This window comes from Sphaeramia orbicularis, chromosome 13 (assembly GCF_902148855.1).
Source record: "Sphaeramia orbicularis chromosome 13, fSphaOr1.1, whole genome shotgun sequence".
In the NCBI taxonomy this organism is placed as follows: domain Eukaryota; kingdom Metazoa; phylum Chordata; class Actinopteri; order Kurtiformes; family Apogonidae; genus Sphaeramia; species Sphaeramia orbicularis.
Genome location: NC_043969.1, coordinates 47,246,897 through 47,265,437, shown reverse-complemented (window position 1 = coordinate 47,265,437; position 18,541 = coordinate 47,246,897). Strand labels below are relative to the sequence as shown.

Here is an 18,541-nt window from a genome sequence, read left to right as displayed (position 1 = left end):
ACTAATGCTTCACACAATAGAAACCCCCTTTTGATGTTAAAAAACTACTGTCAGGATTTCCCAAAGATGCAGAGGAGTCGGCCGTTATTTTTTCAGCTTCGCTCTCAGACATTTAAGGGATTGAAACAGCATCATTTAACATTTCAGAAAACCTGTTTTAACCTGTTAGATGTAAAGAGGAATCACCACAGACAACAGAGAGGATAAGTGGTGGAGGACGGAGGATTTTCTCCTCATGTTAATTTATTCCTAATGCGCTAACAGAGCGTATGGATTAACCAAAGTATATTAATCTTAACTTTCTGAAGCAAAGCAAAGACCTGAACCTCCACGTAGAAGGAGTCACGTGATGCATCAACACTGGATAAGACTTTATATTTATATATATATATATATTATATATATATATATATATATATATATTATATATATATATATAATATATTTTTTTTTTTTTTTAAGTATTCATTCCTGCTGCAGAGCTACTGTGTAGCTTTTTCTAATGTGTAAAATCTGTGTTTATACACTATGATTTTAAATGTTCTACCTCTAAATTTCCCCAAAATATTTTTTCATGCTGTGACTGTAAAGAATTATTTTCTACCACAACTAACCATCTACTTTCTTAAGGAAAGCTGTAGACATGTGTCCCAATATTTTTGTCCATATAGTTTATAAACATCAATATTTCCCTATAGTTTAATGGGAGATTTTTCTTCCTCAGTGAGATGTGAAAAAAGTCAGTGGTTAGTTGTGGTAGAAAATTGTTATTTACAGTGAGAGCATGAAGAATATTTTAGAAATTTAGAGGTAGAAAATTAAAAATCATAGTCATGGATAAAAAAAAAAACCAAACAAAATCAATGTTGAGAGAGAGTAAAAACATCTTTGAGGCATTTAGGAAGCAAAGATAACAAAACCGAACTAACCAATGCAATGATATTTATCCCAATATAAAACTGTGTTTTGGCATTTGTCATTATTGTTTTGCATCCCAGACCCCTGTTAGAAAAGAAACACCTGAATTCAACGTGTCCACATACTTTTGTCTATATTGTGTATAATATTTATAAGATCATAGATAAGTGATGCTTGTTTTGTTAGTTGATGCCGTTCAGACTTCAGTTCAGAGTTGTAAAACGCTGCTGTGTGTTTCTCTATGCAGGAAAAACCCACAGAATTTGCACATGTAATAGCTTTGTTCTCCACCAGATACACTTTTTCTTTTTCCTAATCATCCAATTGACCACAAAATGCTGTCTACTGCATTTGCTGTGTGTTCTGTTTATTTTAACACCTGATATACAGTCCTGTTACTGTCCAACATTATGTTCAGTACAGTTCTAATGTCCACACACATGCATTTGTCTCTGTATTAAGATCTAATCTGGATATATGTAATGTATGTAGAGCAGGAAAAACAGAAGATTCAGTTTTTTTATATTAATTCATGGATCTTCTTCCCAGATGACAGTAAGCGTCCTCCTAAAGCTCCGACGTTCGGCGACTTCCTGTCCCAGGGCCGGACTCAGGGGCCCCGAGGCGACAGGAACCGAGGGCGGGGCCAGGACAGAAAGAGCTACAGGTAAATAAATGCAGATTAGGGTGATGAGGTTTTGGATATTTCCACTCAATGCTGACTGATCTGACGGCCAAACACCAAAAGAAATAAATACCACGTAATTATGAAACACTGAGGCCAGTTTTTTCAATACATCTCATGAACTGAAAATCTTAAAATATACTTAAATATCCACAAAAATAGAATTAGTGATCACTGTAGCTGTATTTAAAAAATAAACCACATAATTAAATTTTCTGTATCCAGGTGAGCATATTTTGCACATTTTGCATTTCATGTTATTAAAGTTCAAATTACTTTTTTCAAATTGTTTTAGGTCAGAATTCAAATGTTGTTCACTTTTACATAATTTTTAAAAATCTGACCCATCCACTGAAATCAGTACACTGGAAACAGTGTTAAATTCCTACACTAACACCCTTCTCCCAAGTGAGTAAAAATACACATCGACACATTTTAGCATTTAACATTTGACCTAGCATAAAAATAAAAATGCATATTACATTATTATCTTGGCCCTTTAGACCAGGTTTAGGGTTATTTAGACCAGGTTCAGGGCACTTAAGACTAGGTTTAGAGATTTTTAGACTAGGTTCAGGGCACTGAAGACCAGGTTCGAGACTCTTTAGATCAGGTTTGGGACCCTTTTACATCCCATTTCATCACTTGTTACAATTAGGTTTCCATTAATTCTATCATGGGTTGAATCACTGACATATGCCAGGCTTAAAAAAAAAAGGCAATCCAATTTTTATGTAGTATATGGGGTGGGTTTGAATCAAAAAATATAGTTTTTTATGTTACAAACATGGCATTTATAGTGTTGATAATATGGCATTTATTGAGTTTTTGGTATTTTTGTTTATGGCTCAAGCTGATGAAATACAAAAAATGTAAAAATAAATAACTATTAAAAAATTTTGACATTCCTACAGCACTGTGCAGATTACGCACTTTTGGTGATTAAAGGAATTCTATGGGCAGGATAAAGGAGGGTTAAACTTGTCATTTTCATACAGAAACTTTCAGACACATTTGTCTTGCCAAGCTTCTCTATTTAATAATAATTTGTTTTTTTGAGTAAAATATGGGAGCATGTGAATGTAACCTTCATATCTTTTTAACAGTATGCATGACAACCGATGGGAAGCAGAGAAGGAGGAAGAGGAGGAGAAGAAGGAAAAGGAGGACAAGACAAAGAAAGAGGAAAAGACCAAAACCAATGAGAAACAGGAAGAAAAACCCAAACCCCCGACAGTACAGAAGGTAGATGTGGATTAAAATGGATTCACTGCACAGTCATGAAAACACACAGTTTAATATAAATTTAATTCAAACATTTTCATTGAAATAAATCACATCTCATCACTTGTAGCAGTTCAGGTTCTATTTTCCATAATTTTATCTATTAATTCTCTATTTCCTGATGTAAAAAACTGTTGTTGGCGTAAAGTGATGAGTTTACATTCCTTCATTTAACTGTAATGAAATGCACTAAAATGGAACGCAATAAAGCAAATTCAGATTTATAGATAGATAGATGAATAGATATATAAGAGCAAACACACTATGCGTAATACATTATAATTATAAAAGAATCTGGATAATCAAACAATAAGGTGCAATAATGAATGATAATTTGCCAATTTAAATACGGTTTTATTTATTTTGTAATAAATTTTTGTCTTTCTGTATGGTTGTTTTGGGGATGTGATACCTTTTTGCACAACAATTTATGATGTATATTATTACAATCCATGGAAAATGGTTCATTAGCTTTGTTGTTTTTCTGAATATTTGAACAGGGTTTCTGCAGGTCATTAAAAGCATTAAAATTCATTAAATAGATTTTGTGAAAATTAAAGCTTTACATGGCTTTAAAAGCGTTCAATTTGATGTCCAGAGGCATTAAAAATTAAATACATACTGTGGCGCTTTAAAGACAATGATGCTCCTGAAACTGACCAAATGTTCTCATTTTCAGGTGGAGGAGAAGAACGTGGATGGAGGAGGACGAGGACGAATGGGAAGACGCCAGCGATGGAGAAGACGGTGGCGAGGATGAAGGCAGCAGCGGCGAGGGTGAAGAACGGGACGCCAGAGGAGACGAGAAGAAAGATACGGGGAAGGAGAAGGACGCCTCCCCGACGTCCCCCGCCCACCGCTCCGCAGGAAGCCCCAAAGAGCAGAGAACCCCCAGGCCCAAAGTCCACATCCCCTCCCCTACGGCAGCCCAGGACTCACCAGAGGGAGGGAAGCCCCTCAGCCCATTCTCACCACTGGATGGACACCAGCCGGTGTCAGACTGGGGTGAGGAGATGGAGATGCTGTCGCCCAGGAGTAGCATGGGAGGAGAGAGCCCCCTGAAGCCCCCCAGCTCTGACTCCAGCCCCTCACAGAAGAAGGAGGAGGAAGAGAAGGAAGAGAAGGTTCAGAGCCAGGATGTCAAGGCCCCCGCTGAGACCCAGAAGGACCAGGACTCAGGTAGGATCTGGATTCACCTCCATACGAGACCCTCAGGGAACTCTAGACCAGGTTTAGAGTTTATTTAGACCAGGGTCAGGGCCGTTTAGACAAGGTTCAGGGCGCTTTAGATGAGGTTCAGGGTTAATTAGACCAGGTTCAAGGCCCTTTAGACCAGGTTCAGGGTTATTTAGACCAGGGTCAGTCCCCTTTAGACCCGTTCAAGGCCCTTTAGACCAAGCTCAGGGCACTTTAGACCAGTTTAGGGTTATTTAGACCAGCTTCAGGGCACTTTAGACCAGGTTCTTGGTCCTTTAAACCAGGTTCCTGGCACTTTAGACCAGGTTCAGGGTTCTTTAGACCAGGTTCAGAGCCCTGTAGACCAGGTTTAGGGTTATTTAGACCAGGTTAGTTTTATTTAAACCAGTTTAGGTCAAATTCTTAAAGTGGTCAAGGTTAGCAAACAATTAAAAACATGTCGTTTAAATAAAGATAAGTGACATGTTGGATCCTCTGGTTCTGGTGTTGAGTCTGAGTGTTAGAGTTAGCATTAGTGTTAGTCTAGTGTTGGTGTTAATCTGAGTGTTGGTGTTAGTGTTAATCTGAATGTTAGTGTTAGTCAAGTGTTGGTACTAATCTGAGTGTGGGTGTTAGTGTGAGTGCTAGTGTTAATCTGAGTGTTGGTGTTTGAGTGCTAGGGTTAGTGTTAGTTTGAGAGTTAGTGTTAATCTGAATGTTAGTGTTAGTTTGAGAGTTAGTCTTAGTGTTAGTGTGAATGTTAGTGTTAGTCTGAGTGCTAGTGTTAGTCTGAGTGGTAGTGTAAGTGTTAGTGTGAATGTTAGTGTTAGTGTGCAGGCCGTGGACATGTGTGAGTTGTCCGTCCTGATGCGTTCTAATGCGTTCCACAGGCCGTCTCTGTCAGAGCTGGACCTGTTTTATTTGATGTGGACGTCAGTGTTTCATCTCTTCCATGGCGGCGTCTCAGTAGAAAGTTTGACGACGTCGGTGTGTCAGTTGCGTCTGAAGTCTGTCCTGGATGTGTTTTAACCTCAGGGTAGAACGTCCGAACTGAAGTGCTGCTGTCCGGCTTCTGTCTGTTTGAATTTCCGTCCGCTCCGCGCTCCTTACATCTCCTGTTTTGGCCTCCATCTCCTCCTCCCTGTGGGTCCATGTTGGTGTCTCCTCTCCTGTAGATGCTTCCTCTCCTCCTGCCAAGTCCATGTTGTCAGACTCGGTCCCAGCAGACACTGAGCCGCCGTCTGACCCCGGCGTCTCTGAGACTTCCTCTTCTTTTTCTGCTGCGGTCGCTGAAGGCGGCGAGGTGACGACGGACGGCGACTCACCTGCTGCTGCTCCACAAGGTAAAAGCCCTGCAGAGAAGCCACCATGGGCCAAAAGGAGGAACATGTGGCTATGGATCAGTGTTTTTATTTTAGTTGATGGATTTATCCTTTTTATTTATTGTATGAAATTATTCTTATGTTGTTTTGTTGCACCCATTTTATGTACAGCACTTTGTGGATTTTTATCTGTGGAAAACGCTTTATAAATAAACTTTACTCCCTTTTTATTTCACTGGGAAGCCCCTGTGTTCGCGCCATTTCATTAGCAGTTACCTCAAACATATTCTCCGATGAAACTACTGGTTGGATTAATTTCAGTTTTTATATGCATCTTCCTTGCGATAATGTTTACAAAGTTTGTTCATAGTAAGGAGAAATTCTGATTTTTGAAATTTCTTATTCATTTTTTTAAATGTTAAAAGATTGCCCTTACTTATAATGATCCATATTTTGATGGTTTATAACATGTAAATGGGTACAGATATCAATATAGTTACTATTGAGCACTGATAGGAAGTCATATATGGACTTTCATTGGGGTCCATGACCTTTGACCTTGAGTGACCTAAAGGGTCAAACTCAAGGTCACCAGTGTCTAGATTTAACAGTATTTTTCTCTGAAAGTACTGGTCAGATTTGGCCATGATAAAAATGTGTAGATCTGTGATCTGATCTGTGCTTTTCTAGTTTTTTCATGTTTTTTACGTGTTTTTCAAATAACTGAAAAACCCCAAATAATCATCTTTTACTGAGAACCAGAAAACACCCTTAAACTTCAAAGAAATAATGATTTTACATTTTTTGTGATGATTATTGATTCGAACATTTGTATGGTGACATTTTTGTCCACGGGGACCAGCTCTACCTCATCTGTGTCCCAGATGTGGTCCAGTCCTGTTCATACACTCGACTAATATACACTGTAAACTAAGTATATTCATGCTCATTCTGTATAATAATAAGTCACTCATTCATAAACATGTCCTCCAGTGTGTTTGTGAATCTATATGATCCATCCAGTTGTTGTGTGTTAACTGTTAACATGCCTCTGTCTCAGACAAACCGGACCCTCCTCCTGGTCCATCTGATCCTGAACCAGACCAGAGCTCCACGGACTCAACAGGAGGGACAACTGACCACTCGGACACTGTCCCCACAGCAGCGACGGAGGACGCCTCGGAGCAGCCACCTACAGTAAAGGGACCAAATGAGATGGACACCGACTGTATGAAAAGATTAGTCCTATGTAGACTTAACCATAAAGACCCAACCCCCCCCCCCCCCCCCCCAGCGACCAAAACCATCTACTGACCTATAATTTTTAATACTTGTTGACCCACTAATCCTATCAATACATGTAAATAATTCGTGTAAAATACAGTTTGTCGTCTTTTCATGGTCATTAGATATGACCCATTTGGATGTTCAGAGGCTCCATAGTTACCATGGAAACACCATCATCTTCTACAACATTGATTCACCAGTAAAACCCATGGAGTTGGATCAATGACAGTGGATGGAGATGCTTGTTTAATGTTACCTTTATATCTTGCTTACTTACAGTAAAAATGCAAAATAATAAGATAAATTGTCATACAACATTTAGAAAAGTTTAAATGTAGAGAACAATACATTTGGAAGTTGACAAAAAAAAAAGAAGTTTAACGTCTTATGATTAAAAAAGACACTTGAATACAAATAATGACATTTCAAGGTTAATTTGGTTCCAAACTGGTACCGGTACAGATGAAACTGCAGCCTTAAATCCTCCTGTGTACGTCTAATCTCTGATGCATGAATCTGACTTTTATTTTTTCCTCACTCTTTTTTGCTTTATGACATAACTTCAGCTTATTAACCCTTAGGGGTCCACGATCATGGCCCCGTGACTGAATCGCATGACATTTTTAACACGTCGTAGTGTCTGAAGTCAGTCACGTAGACCACTGGGGACAATTGCATTCGAAAGTGCGGACTTTACACACTCTCCCACTTTATATTTGATGTTGATAGAGCAAATACAACTGGAGATATGATGATTTGAAGCCGGAGTAAACAGGCGATATAGCATTATTATAGCGATATAAAGCAAGTGTTATATTTCTTACCATAGCTTTGTCATTTGGGGGGGACTGGAGAAAACACTTATCTAAAGAATAGCTTTTATGTCAAATATTTGAGTGTAGTTACCTCCGCCAAGGAGGTTATGTTTTTGCTGGAGTTGGTTTTGTCTGTTTGTCTGTCTGTGTGCAAGATAACTCAAAGTTATGGATAGCTATGGATGAGAATTTCAGGAAATGTTGATACTGGCACAAGGAACAAATTATTAAATTTTGGTGGTGACTGGGGGGGGGGGTTCTGATCTGCCTTGGCAGAGGTCTGCGCTCTCCGAGTGCTTTTCTAGTTTTTATTTATTACTATTTTCATTTTATATACTTAATATTTGGAAACCCATATTCACTTTTGAAGTCTTTTAAAAGGTTCGTTAAGCATCTTTGTGGTATTTATGCAATAAATTATATAAATTTTCAAATCAGATTTTATATTTTGTGTTTTTTGTCCTTTGTGTTGATATAGTAGGTTAAAGTGAAAAAATAATTGGCAGATGAGACAGATGACGTTGTGCTAAAAAAAAAAAAAAAAAAAGATTTCAACATGGGTGTAGTAAACATTCTTTATATAGTAGATAAAGGTAAAATCAAAAGTACTCAAAAACGGCACAGTAGGCTCAGACCCCTCGGGGTTAAACGCCCAGTGTGAACAGTTTGAGGTGATTCCTGAAAGTAAAACCTGTTTCTGTCACCTCATGTCACCTGTCCCCTACGTGAACTGAATCTTACTGGGTGTGAAATCAATGCATCAGTCGTTTCCTGTGAGCGGCTGTATTTCCATTTTTTGTCATAAGTGCCAGCCTCAGTCCGTGTGCCTCCGCTCGGCCTCTGATGGACGTTTTATTGGCCACAGACGTCACATCCAACTGTTTCTCAGCGTGGCTTCACAGATCATTTTAATGGCTCAGAGTGTGTTTGTGCGCTGGCTTCTCTCTGAGTGTGGATCTGAAGTACTTAATGGACTGTTTGGTGAAGTTGTTTTTCATTCCCTGCCAGCCCATAAAGTCTTTGTTATTTAGATTGATGCAGCAGACGATTCAGCCAGAAACCAGAGCTTTAACCCTTTTAGATCGACTGTGTCTCCAGCGCCACATTTCTGCATTCACCCTCAAATTACCATAACTCCTGAACCGTTTGCACTGTTTTTTTTTTTCTTACAGATTTTATTACTTTTAGCAGCATTTTTTTTTACTTTTTATTGTAACTTTTGTAAAACATTTTTACGGCACAGAGCACAAAACAACAACGGGAGGGATGCTGTTCCATATGCACGCATCTGCTTTTCCGCATCAGATCTGGCAACAACAATTAGTGTCCGTGAATATGGTCCATTTCTTCCATCTTCAATTAAAAGTTTTCACCTTTTTCCTCAGATAAAACATTAGTTTTTCCATGGTATATATTTCCTCTATAATGTTCAGCCATTCCTGTGGTTATAGAAGGTCACTTTTTAGCCAGTTCCTTGTGACAACCTTTCTGCAGGCAAGAATTAATATTTTAAATAAGTCACCGTCTTCTCTTTTAATTACGTCATCAGGTATTAATTAGACCCAGGTAGATAGTCTGGGGTCCAGTGGAATTGCATTTTAGGTTTTAGTGGTGGATTCTTGTGAATAATTGTATATAATATGGATAGTGCTGATGGATGGATGGATGAATGGATGGATGGGTACTACTGATGTGTTTTATTGAGTTTTGCTGAGGGTTTTTTTTTTCACCTTTTTTTAACTGTTTTCATCTGCATTTTTTCAGTTTGTGTAGTTCATTGACAGTTTGACTAGAAAGTGCTTAAGAGACTATCACTTAGAATAGAATAGAATAGAATAGAATAGCCTTTATTGTCAGTGTTCTCAATTAAATTGGGTGCACTACTCCAGTCAGTACAAACTATATGAATTAAAAAATAAATAATAAATAAAAATACGTAAGAAAATAAGAGTAGACCAAATATAAAATTACCCAAAAACGAAGCTAAAAATACCTAGCAATAACAAAAAATATAAACCTGTAACATGGACACAGAATGATCTAGACCAGGAGTGTCAGTGTTAGTTCAGGGGCCACATACAGTCCAGTATAATCTCATGTGGCCCAGACCAATAAAATAATAACAGTAAAAAAAAAAAAAGTAAAATTACATCATGAAAATGTGTGCATCTACATATTATCCTTAAAAAAACTGTGAATAACAATAACAACCTGAAAGTTCTTGAGAAAAGTAGGTGCAATTTTATCAATATTATGCTTTTACACTAGAGGAGAAATTTGGAGTTATTATTAGCAGCTTATTATGGTAACATTTTACTAATCCAACCTGCTTGAGACAAAAGAACGGCTTTATTTTCCCCCCTGAAGTAAAATGGCTGATAGTTAATATCTTCAGTGTAATTTGTGCATTTCACAAATTCATCCCATGGCCTGGATTGGACCATTTGGCGGTCAGGTTGCGGCCCCCAGGCCGCATATTAGACACCCCTGATCTAGACAAACAAAACAGTTTGAGCCAGTGTTGAATAGTTGAAAGTTTATTTCTATAATCTCATAAACTTTCATTATGCACATTTACAGTTGTTTTTCATAATGAATATGATAAAAACTCAAGTATGTTATTGTATTTTTTGCCATAATACATAGTTTTAAGTATTTCTTACATTTAATGATGATGATTAATGGACAGATGCTGAAAGTTAGTTTCTTTGAATTGGCAAAATTAAAAAAGACATTTCCTGACACTTTTTTTTTGCAAAAATAAGGAAATCTAAGCTGCCTGTCATAATGGTAGTTTTATAGAGTTAAAACCACCACATCCAGTGGAGCCCCGGTAGTGGACGTTTTCAGTTTGGGTGTGATACGACTAATGGGAACAGAAAACACTCACCGTGGACCGGATTAATGGCGTCTCAGCCGGCTGTGTTCCATCTGCTCATGATGTATTTGTTTGTCTGTTTTCTGTTTGTGTTGGTTTAAGAGTGAGCTAAGTGAATAAACCACAGATTAGAGGACATCCAGTCATTAGACGTTTTAACGACCACTTACAGCCTGTGGCTTTTGATAATGGACAAGTTTTATGAAGCTGAAGGGCGACGTGATGGCAAAATAGTTGACATTAGAATTTGGTGTCAACAGAAGACTTACAGATGTTAGTGTTGTTTTCTCCTCCTAAATCCACCTTCTGTTTAGTCCAGTTTTACCATTAGAATAACAATAACCATCAGAAACAGAATAACCTTTATTGTACAATATTGAACAACAGAATAAAAAAAAAAAACAATATGTGAGAAAATAAGAACAGAGCAAATATAAAATTAAACAGCTGAAAAAATAAAATAAGAAAACAGAATATAAAATTTACAAAAAGTAGATTAAAGGTGGGGTCTGAGATGTTTTTCTGGTGCATTTTTTTTATTATATTCTTTAAAATCCCCTTCACACCCCGATGACAACTAATTAATTAAATGCTCTAACACAAAAATTTAAAAAATCAGTCACCTGTGGAACAGGCAGGAGTGAAAAATCATTTTGAGTGCCTGGTCGAAATGATTGAACGGTGATATGTCTATCAAACTCAACTGCCATTCACCCCCACCCCCCACCCCTGCGCGTGCCCCTCCTCGCCTTCCCAGAGGCGGAGCCTTGTACAGGAAGTGTAGCCAGAGCTTAGCTATATTAGTTCTATTAGGATGGAAAGTTCACCTGCATGCTGTTTAGTCACTAACATAAACCACTAGGAAATGTAACATTAGTCTCATAGGTCTGAACTGAGGCTGTTCTGGAAGAGCAGGGGGGTTAGAGGAGACTGAATGAGGTATGCATGGATACACGAGCCGGAGCCTCAGCCAGGGCTGTAGTCGGGGCAGGAGCCCAAGGCCTACGGGAGCGAAGCAGCCTCAGCTGGTGTCGGAGACGGTTCGGCCGGACCGGACTGTAGACGGCGTCTGAGCCTGACCCGGGTACGGAGCAGAGCAGAGCCGGCGAACTGTTGCTGTGCAGCGCTCGTGAACCCTCGGAAACAAGCATTGCGTGTGCCACCACTCTGGAGGCGTGGCTTCGGAGGGACGTCTGAAGAAAGGGGTTTGGACTTTTGAACTGAGTATTTTCAAAATGTAGCTGCTCGAACTGTTTTTCCAGGACCTCAGACCCCACCTTTAAGATTAGAACTAAAGTAGTTGGACATAGACTGCACTGGTCTAAAGTAAAACTGGCCAAACTAAAGTTGACTGCTGACTCTAAATGTGACAGATGGAACCAGGAAATCTTTCACACATGTTTTACCTTTGCAACAAATTGAGCAATTTCTGGCAACCAATAGTTAGTATCTCTTTAGAGATCTTTGAAACCCCAACAGAGTGTCATGTACTCACTGCAATATTTGGAGTGATTCCACAGAATACACACCTCAACAAGAATTTTAAGAACATCATTGCCTTCACAACTTTAATAGCTCGTCAGCTCATTCTACTTAAATGGAAAGATAGAAATCCACCGACATTCAACCTTTGGATTAAAGACCTTATGAACTATCTGACGTTAGAGAAAATAAGATAAACCATAAGAGGTAATGCAGCCAAATTCTATGCAATGTGGCAGCCTTTCATATCATATATTAAAAAGATGGACAAACAATTTCTCATTGTAACTAAAGATGTTTTTTTTTTTTTTTTTTTTTTTTTTTAATTAATTAAGCTTATTTTATGTATTCCTTTTGGATGTGTACGTTTATATATTTTTGTTGGAGTATGAGGTGCATCAGGGTTGGTAACTATAACTAAATATTTTATGTACATTTAATTGTATAGTTATGATTGTTACAATATAAAAAAATCAATAAAAAAACTGGGGAAAAAGAATAGAACTAAAGTAGAATAAAATAAAATACATATGAAATATGAATAGACACAATATTAATGATATTAAACAGTATGTATATGTATGAACAAATCTATAAAAATATCACACTTATGTTTGAAATGAGTCTAAAAATAGTGCAGTTAACAATTAAACATCAAATAATAGTAATGATGTAATTTTTGCTGTTATGGTTTCAGAGGCTTCTGGTTCGGTGTGTACATATGTGGATAGTATAAAATGTTTTTTTTTTGTGATTAGTTTAATTTTCATCATCGTACTCTATAACATCAACAGTTCACTCCAGGTTCACCCCACAATGAATTTACATCTTTAGCAACATGGTTAAGTCAGACTCTGTTCACCACAGTATTTTCAGTTCATTTTAAGACTGTTATGGTATAAAACATATCATGGTGATGCTGGATTGTCTATTTTCGTCTTGTTTTGTTGTATTTGAGATGTTTTTGTAGCTTTGTTTCCATGTTGTACCGCCTTCATTCAGTTTATTTTGCTCTCTTCTTTTACTGCTCTGCTCTCAGTGTGGCGCAGTTCTGTCTGAGAGACTAAACTATTCAAGATTCAAGACCTTTCTTTGTTCCTGGGGGGCAATTGTTTCTGCCACAGTAACTATTAAAACAACACCACACAGCAATGACAACACCAACTGAGACACAAGACAATCACATAAAAATTGGTGGTGCAATAAAACTATGAGCGAAACAAAACCATGAAACTGTAGTCACCTGTAATTGACACAGACAGGCAGATGCTTTTGCTCTAGATTTGGTTTATTTCCATCGAAAACTGCCTCAAATCAGGAAAAATACACAGACCATGAAACTGTTTTTACTGGGTTTCCAATGAGTAGAAGATTTATAACATCTGGTAGGATTCATAAAGTTATCCATACCAAATCAATGTCCATAAAGTGAAAAGACGCAAGAAAAAGGGTGTAAAAGACATAACGAGACAAAAGCTCCATCGATGTAATGACATGATACCTGACCTAGAACCTCCAACAGATTGATGCATCGTTAACTGACACTTTTTGACCCTTTGAAAATAAAATATAAAGATTAAAACCGCTAAAATAAAACTAGATTCAAGTAAAAAAAAAAAAAAAAAAAAAAAAAAGACCTAATCTGTGAAATCTATGAAATTAAAACTCAAAGTAACATTAATGATGGGATTGTCCAAAATTATCAGAATATTGGAAAAATATTCAAAGAGAAATAAAAGCATGTTTGTCCATAGACCTACCAATGAAACCATCACATTTTATACTGGGCATAATACCTGAGGATCTTCAGGGAAAACAGTCAAACAAAACTGCTTAGAATACTTTTATTGATTGCAAACAAAGTAATAACAACCTCTTGGTTAAAGCCACAACCCCCCACAATAGTCCAATGGAGGGATAGAATTCAGGATGTGTACAACATGGAATATACCACTGCAGTGTTACAAATGAAAAGAGAAATATTTATGAACAACTGGACCCACATTAAGTCACATTTTAATTGATGTAAGTGTTGTTGCTTTTCACTGTTGTTGCTGTTGTGGATTGCTATTTTGTTCTATCTCAGATTCTGAAAGAATGTCAAGGTTCTACCATGTTGTATTTTAATGGCTGATGTTGACCTCTCCTGAATATTCTGGTCCCTGTAGCCTTGGACTTGATACAACCATGGACTACTACCCCCCATTAAGACTGAGATGTATATGTATATATATATGTATGTATGTGTATGTATATATATATATATGTGTGTGTGTGTGTGTGTGTGTATGTATATATATATATATACATATATCTCTGGTATATAATGATTTGTTACAATGCACTGTATGGCTACACACATGAAATCTAAATAAAAAGAAGTTCAAAAAAAAAGTAACATTAATGAGAAGTCGATACAGGATGAGATGTGAATTCTATGAGGCTCAGGTTTGTTCTTTTGTCCTTTTTTTTTTTAATGTAAAAAACAAAAACGCTAATTGCATTTACTTTAGCCGTGATGACTCATTTGTGATAAAAACCAGGCGTCAGATGAGCTCGTGTGATGATGCCGTGCTGTGCGTCTGTGTAACTGTGTGACAGTGGGTAATTGTAATTGTGTGATGGTTTGTGTGTCGGCGTCAGGGCGGAGATCAGGAAACCAGGGAAATTAGAGGCACAATTAAGTTTAGAAAAGGCTTTTGAGAGGAAATGAGCTGCGGCCTGCCGGACAGCTGATTGGACAGATAGAGGCGAGGCTGTTTGAAGTGCTTCGGTCTGATTCAATTAAGTCCTGTGATGATTCTGAGGCGCCGCTCTGGGACGAATCCGAGCGCTGATGAAAGGCGGCGAGCGCTGGGAACACAACTGGAAGTGGTGACTGCAAATGTACGCGATGTGAGGATAGTAAGGACTGTCAAAGATCGATCAAAGAAAAATAGTCACTGACGCTCGACTTCAATCAGAAATACACTGTTGGCATTGCAGATTCATTCCCCCCCCGGTTTGTTTCTTTGTTCGTTTAATTAACACTTTAGCAGCAAAACTATTGGTTGAATTCATACTAAATTGGGTTTATAGATTGCCAGTGACCCAGAATAGATGACATTACAATTTGGGGAAAAAAATAGGTCCAAGTTCAAATTTTTTATGAATTTTCAAAATCTTTTTTCCCCATTTACTTGTAATGGATGAAATTTGCACAAGAGCTGCAACCGATTAATCGATGAGGTGCTTGAAGCGAATGCAAAAATTCACGATTTGATTAATCAACTCGAATTGATTGAAGGGAAATATTCTATTGCAGTTTTCCTGAATTGAAGCTTCTTTGTGCGTCACAATAAGCGTCCGTGTGAAACACAGCAGTGGAACCAACGTTTAACAGCAGGGAAATGAAGGAAACAAAGCTTTGATTCAGGAGAATTTTGGTTGAATGATTTTTTTTTAATCACTTTGAGTCGATTAATCGTTTCAGCTCTAATTTGCACACGCATAGACATGATGACATCAGCTGGATCGATGCCAAAATAAGCTACAACACGTGTGAGGAGCGGGGTTTGTTGTGCCTGGCACCACCTGTTCGTTATAGTTTATTGTAGTTTGACTCTGTATGTTGACAGTTGAGTGTTAAGTGTTGGCGTTAATGTGAGTCTGGTGTTTTACCAAGGGTCTGGGTCAGGACTGCAGCTCAGAAGTGAAGCCGGTGCAGAAAGGTTAAAGCTTAAGTCCCTGTATTGTCTCCGAAGGGCAGTTCCAGACTGATCTCATGAAATCCCGTTGAATGTCATGCCAGTTCTTATGGCATTTGGCGTGCTATACATACGCATTTTCATCCTTTCGCGTTATTCAGTGCTATTTGATCGCGTGTCAATGTACGCCAAGTTCTCTGATTTACATATCCGTAACCCTAACCCTGACCCCTACTCGCTAATTGCATGGTATTTGACACGGCGTAAACATACACGCAGAAAGCTTATAATGCGTACAGTTAAAAGTGCCTTGTTATATGTACGCAATTCATGATATCACGTTGGCAATTCAGTCTGCTTTTCATCAATCGTAATACACATAACACCTAGCATTAGCAACTAGCATTAGCGTGTGCATACATTAGGAGCATTGAGCTGCCATCGAAGGCACTTACAGACCAACTCCAGATCTGCATCACCTGCACCGACGGGAGAATTATCATGCGTGTACCTGCTTTTTTTTTTTTTGTTTAATGGCGGAGGAAATCAGAACACCCAAAAAAACTGTAGTATAGGGACAAAAGTATGTGGACACGTTGAATTCAGGTGTTTCTTTTCTAACAGGGGTCTGGGATACAAAACAGTTATGACAAATGTCAGAATATAGTTTTATATTGGGATAAATATCATTACATTGGTTAGTTTGGTTTAAATTGTTATCTTTGCTTCCAAAATCCCTCAGAGATGGTTTTTATTTAATTTCTCTCAACATTGGATTTCTTGTTTTGTTTTTTATCCATGACGATGATTTAAAAATGTTCTGCCTCTAAATTTGTCAAATATTTTTCATGCTCTGACTGTAAATAACAATTTTCTACCACAACTAACCATCTACTTTCTTCACATCTCACTTGAACTTGAAGGAAATATTGATGTTTTTGTCTCAAATCCCCATGAACAGGACATCTTAAAGCTGTAGACATGTGTCCCAATACTTTTGTCCGTATAGTTTATGAACATCAATATTTCTTTAAAGTTTAATGGGAAATTTTTTTCTTCCTAAGTGAGATGTGTGTATTGTGGTTGTAAATTACATTACAGTACTTATATTTTAGTTCTGACATGACACACAGTTTCCTTTTTCTTGTCTGTTTCTGTAAATCCATATTTAGTGGTGGAAAAAATTATTAGACCACCCTTGTTTTGTTCAATTTCTCGTTCATTTTAATGCCTGGTACAACTAAAGGTACATTTGTTTGGACAAATATAACGATAACAACAAAAATAGCTCATAGTAGTTTAATTTCAGAGCTGATATCTATCCATTTTCCATGTTTTCTTGATAATAACAAAATCACTTCAGTTCTTACATCAGTATCTATGGCATTGTACTGAGAAAAACAGTGCTTTTAGGCATTCCATGTTTTCTTTTCTGTCTGTTTTAGTCACATGACACACACAGGAGTTAGTACTTGATTGCATAACTATTATTTCTGGTTACTTTTGATGGTCTAATAATTTTTTTTACATTATTAAACCTATAAACATTTATTTTTTTCTCCATAATTCTGCTTATTCACATTGACATTCGCTTGGATGTTTTGTAGCTAATTTGTCTGGTTTTACCCTGATGTTACAGATATGAAAGTGTCAGAATGTGTGTTTCTGGTGAACACTTTTGCAGCTGCATGCTCGATATTGATGATCACTTCCCTGCATGTGATTCTCAGTCCCATTTAAGCGTCGCAGAGGAGCTGAATGGGCAGTAATGGCACCAACGTTGCCGCAGTCACACAAAGCCTCTTCCCCCGAGGCTGAAAATGTGCACACTTACGTTACCGCCATGCACTTGGAATAAAAGCAACAAGCACATGACAGAAACCACATAGAGACGTACGCTTGGCATCCCGTGTAACCCCTCCCCCCTCTGCTTTTCCTGTTTTGTGTTTTCTCAACAGAATAAGTCGAGCGGGAACTAACGGACTCGCCTCTGAGAGGAAGAGGAGGCTGGAGGGAGGTGGACGAAGAGCATGTCAGTCATCACACATGCATGAAACAAAGCAGCGTCGATGGGAGGAGGAGGGGCTACAGGGGGGTGAAGGAGGTGGAGGTGGAGGTCTGCGTCGAGGTTTTCTAGTGAATTAAGACACAATGAGGAATGTGACCCTCCTGTAACATCAGTCACCAGCCCAGATTGTCCTCGGACCATTCATCGTAAAGATTGAACTCCGCTGAGCCTGGAAACGCGTAAAGGGAAACAGTTTAGAGATTCTCCGAGAATTGACCTGATTGGTTTTCAGGTCTGGGTCGATGCGTATGAACAGTCGCACTCGGGTGTAGAAGAAAAAACTGCAAGCTTCTTAAAACAATGCTCGTTTTCAATGTGATCCGACCCAAAAAAAAAAAAAAAAAAACACGCAAAAAACTACAAAAGAACAACACATAAAGGAAAACTGTTTAGAGATTCTCCGATAATTGACCTGATTGGTTTTCAGGTCTGGGTCGATGTGTATGAACAGTCGCACTCAAGTGTAGAAGAAAAACTGAAAACGTCTTAAAACAGCACTCGTTTTCAACGTGATCCAACCAAAAAAATACAAAATAGGAACGCATAAAGGGAAGCGGTTTAGAGATCCTCCGATAATTGACCTGATTGGTTTTCAGGTCTGGGTCGATGCGTATGAACAGTCGCACTCGGGTGTAGAAGAAAAAACTGCAAGCTTCTTAAAACAATGCTCGTTTTCAATGTGATCCGACCAAAAAATAAAAAAACACAAAAAACTACAAAAGAACAACACATAAAGGAAAACTGTTTAGAGATTCTCCGATAACACTGGGTTACAAAAAAATGTTTTTTGCAAGTTGTCTAGGTTTTTTCAACTGAATTAGGACCATTTTGCACCACTAAATCCAAAAATGACATCTGTTTTTCTCTGTCAGGTCAGGTTTTTTTGCTAATTTGATTTTGAAAAATTTGATCTTCTCACAAAATTGATTACATTTTTGTG

General features: G+C 37.9%; 1 protein-coding gene across 1 annotated transcript in view; it reads left to right on the top strand.

Moving 5' to 3' along the window:
- Positions 1-18,297, top strand: part of ccdc9 (coiled-coil domain containing 9) — a 43,128-nt gene extending 24,831 nt beyond the window's left edge. The window contains 7 exon segments of the mRNA XM_030152675.1: positions 1,468-1,585; positions 2,710-2,854; positions 3,567-3,589; positions 3,591-4,066; positions 5,239-5,406; positions 6,446-6,575; positions 17,484-18,297. Coding sequence (XP_030008535.1) covers positions 1,468-1,585; positions 2,710-2,854; positions 3,567-3,589; positions 3,591-4,066; positions 5,239-5,406; positions 6,446-6,575; positions 17,484-17,496 — 1,073 coding nt within the window. The 3' untranslated portion in view covers positions 17,497-18,297.
- The last annotated feature ends 244 nt before the right edge of the window (positions 18,298-18,541 follow it).